Source organism: Sinocyclocheilus grahami, unplaced genomic scaffold (genome assembly GCF_001515645.1).
Source record: "Sinocyclocheilus grahami isolate Dianchi unplaced genomic scaffold, SAMN03320097.WGS_v1.1 scaffold1289.1, whole genome shotgun sequence".
Classification (NCBI taxonomy): domain Eukaryota; kingdom Metazoa; phylum Chordata; class Actinopteri; order Cypriniformes; family Cyprinidae; genus Sinocyclocheilus; species Sinocyclocheilus grahami.
In genome coordinates, this window is record NW_015506468.1 from 280,822 (window position 1) to 283,321 (window position 2,500).

The 2,500-nt window shown below is 29.8% G+C and overlaps 1 protein-coding gene across 1 annotated transcript in view; it reads right to left on the reverse strand.

The window, feature by feature from the left end:
* Nucleotides 1–1,851: 1,851 nt before the first annotated feature.
* The window catches only part of LOC107568883 (heat shock protein beta-7-like), a 7,328-nt gene continuing 6,679 nt past the window's right edge, over nt 1,852–2,500 (reverse strand). Inside the window, exon 4 of the mRNA XM_016254880.1 lies at nt 1,852–2,080. Coding sequence (XP_016110366.1) covers nt 1,910–2,080 — 171 coding nt within the window. The 3' untranslated portion in view covers nt 1,852–1,909. The remainder of the gene's footprint in view (nt 2,081–2,500) is intronic.

Here is a 2,500-nt window from a genome sequence, read left to right on the forward strand (position 1 = left end):
TGCACCATAAAAAGTTTTCTATTTTGTAATTTCATGTTTAATTCAGTATTACTTGCTGTTTCTTTTTAATTATTTTTGGGGGATTTTACTAGAAATTTACAAGCAATTTCTGAGTCAAAATTGTTTTACATGGAATTTCTTCAGTGTACCACAGAAAATGAAGCGGACTAAATTCTAGAGTAAATATCGTTCCACAAAAAGTATTATATCTTGTTTTCCAGTATATATATATATGTATATAAACATTCTTAAAATCAAGATAGATTTGCTTTAGGTGCAGAATAACGAGATATAAAGTCTTGTTAGAAAAAGAAAAAATCTGTCAATGGGATCAGAAAAATAAACTTTATTCAAAGAGAGAACAAGATTATTTTTCTAAAACCACTTGAAAATATTGTTTTAAGCAAAAACTCACTTAAGTTTTGATAAATTTTTCAGAAAATACATGTCATTAAAGAAAGTCTTAAATCATTTGAAACTATTGCAAAAAAAACTTTTTTTTTGTCTTATTTTACAAATATCTAAACATTCTTAAATGAAGATACATTTACAGAAGAAAAATAAAAGCCTCGTTTTCCAAAAAAAAAAAAAAATCAAGATTTCAAGAAATCAAGACTTAATATCTTAAATCATTTAGCGTCTTAAGTAAATGTATCTTGATTAAATTTTTAGATATTCGTGCTGCACAATATTTTTGTGGAAACTGATGCATTTTATTTTTCAGGATTCACAGATGAATAGAAAGTTCAGAAGAACAGCGTTTATTTGAAATAGAAACAGAACCTTTGTAACTATAAATGACTTTACTGTCACTTTTGATCAACTGAATGCGAGCTTGATGAATAAAAGTATTAATTTCTTTCAAATAAATAAATAAAATGCATATCTATTGAATGTAAAATGTAAACAAAACCCATAATATGTCCACAAAAAAAAATCAGGTGGTTGCATTTCGAATTTTCAATTAGTTTAACTTGATGTACTAAAATAACTAAAAATGAAATTAAAAATGAATAAAAACTATATAGACTTAAAAAAAATAATAAAATGACAAAAACACAAAATAACTATAAAATTAAAAAGAAAAGAAAAAATGCGCCGTGTAAATAAGTTCTGACATGATTGACAGCTGTTAATGCACAATTATCATTTTAGATTGACAAACTGTATTACTGTATAAGATCTAATGCCTACCCGTTTTTAAAGCACAATGCAAAACTGTGATAATTCATTCATTGATGCGCTTCAGTCTAAACCCAAAAGCGCATATACTTACTTTCCGGCAACCCGCCAAAATAAAAGCATGCTGATTTTAAATTTGAAAATGATGAAAATTCGTCTTTAAAAAAAATAAGAAAATATTAGCATTTTATTTTTAAGTTTACTATGAAATAGTTGTATTTGTATTTAATACTCCCTTTATATTTTAAAATATAATATTATGATCACACTTTATTATTTAGTTTATTTTATATATACAAAAAGAAGCTAAATAAATAAAGTGCACCAATATTATCACTACGATTAATTTATTTTTTAATAGTTGTATTTAATATGTTACGCTATGTGCAGTGTGAGGACCAAACCAAATCTCCAGGTTCTCTTGTGAGAACCAGGCTGAAAAACATATGTGCACCCCTGAGTATAGATTATAGCCACTGTGCAGAATATATCATGCATGTAGCTTATATATTTCAAAAATAGCAGTTAAGTATATTTAGTAGGCCTATTAGTGCTGTCAAATGATTAATCGCATGCAAAATAAAAGTTTTTGTTTAAATAATATATGTATGTGTGCTGTGTATATTTATTATGTATATATAATATCAGATATGTAAGAATATGCATAAAAGGGACACGGTAAAAAAAACTCAATCCGTAACGACTGGTGTGTTGAGATCCCGGAAGGTCAGAGGTCAGAGGTGAGTTTGAGAGTGGAAGACGAGGATTTTCTGCGTCTGACGCTGATGGTCAACATCCGCTCTGCGCTCAGCGAGCTGCTCACAGATAACGGGTCCATGTCTGCAGGCAGCACAGACTTATGGGTAAACCGGCCCGCAACAGTCCCATCAGCGGCCGTCTGAAACAGAGACGAGAGGCAGTGTGTTTGTGATGAACTGCACACGATACACTACACTACAACAGTTCTGGAGTCCACACGTTTCTAATGTGTTTTCTGCTCATCAAGGCTGCGTTTATTTGATCAAAAACACAGTAAAAATAGTGAAATATTATTACAATTTAAAATAGCCATTTTCATTGTGAATATCTATTAAGCTATAATTTATTCCTGTGATCAAAGCTGTATTTTCAGCATCATTACTCCAGTCTTCAGTGTCACATGATCCTTCAGAAATCATTCTAATATGCTGATCTGCTGCTCAATAAACATTTCTGATTATTATCAATGTTGAACACAGTCGTGCTGCACAATATTTTTGTGGAAACTGATGCATTTTATTTTTCAGGATTCACAGATGAATAGAAAGTTCAGAAGAAC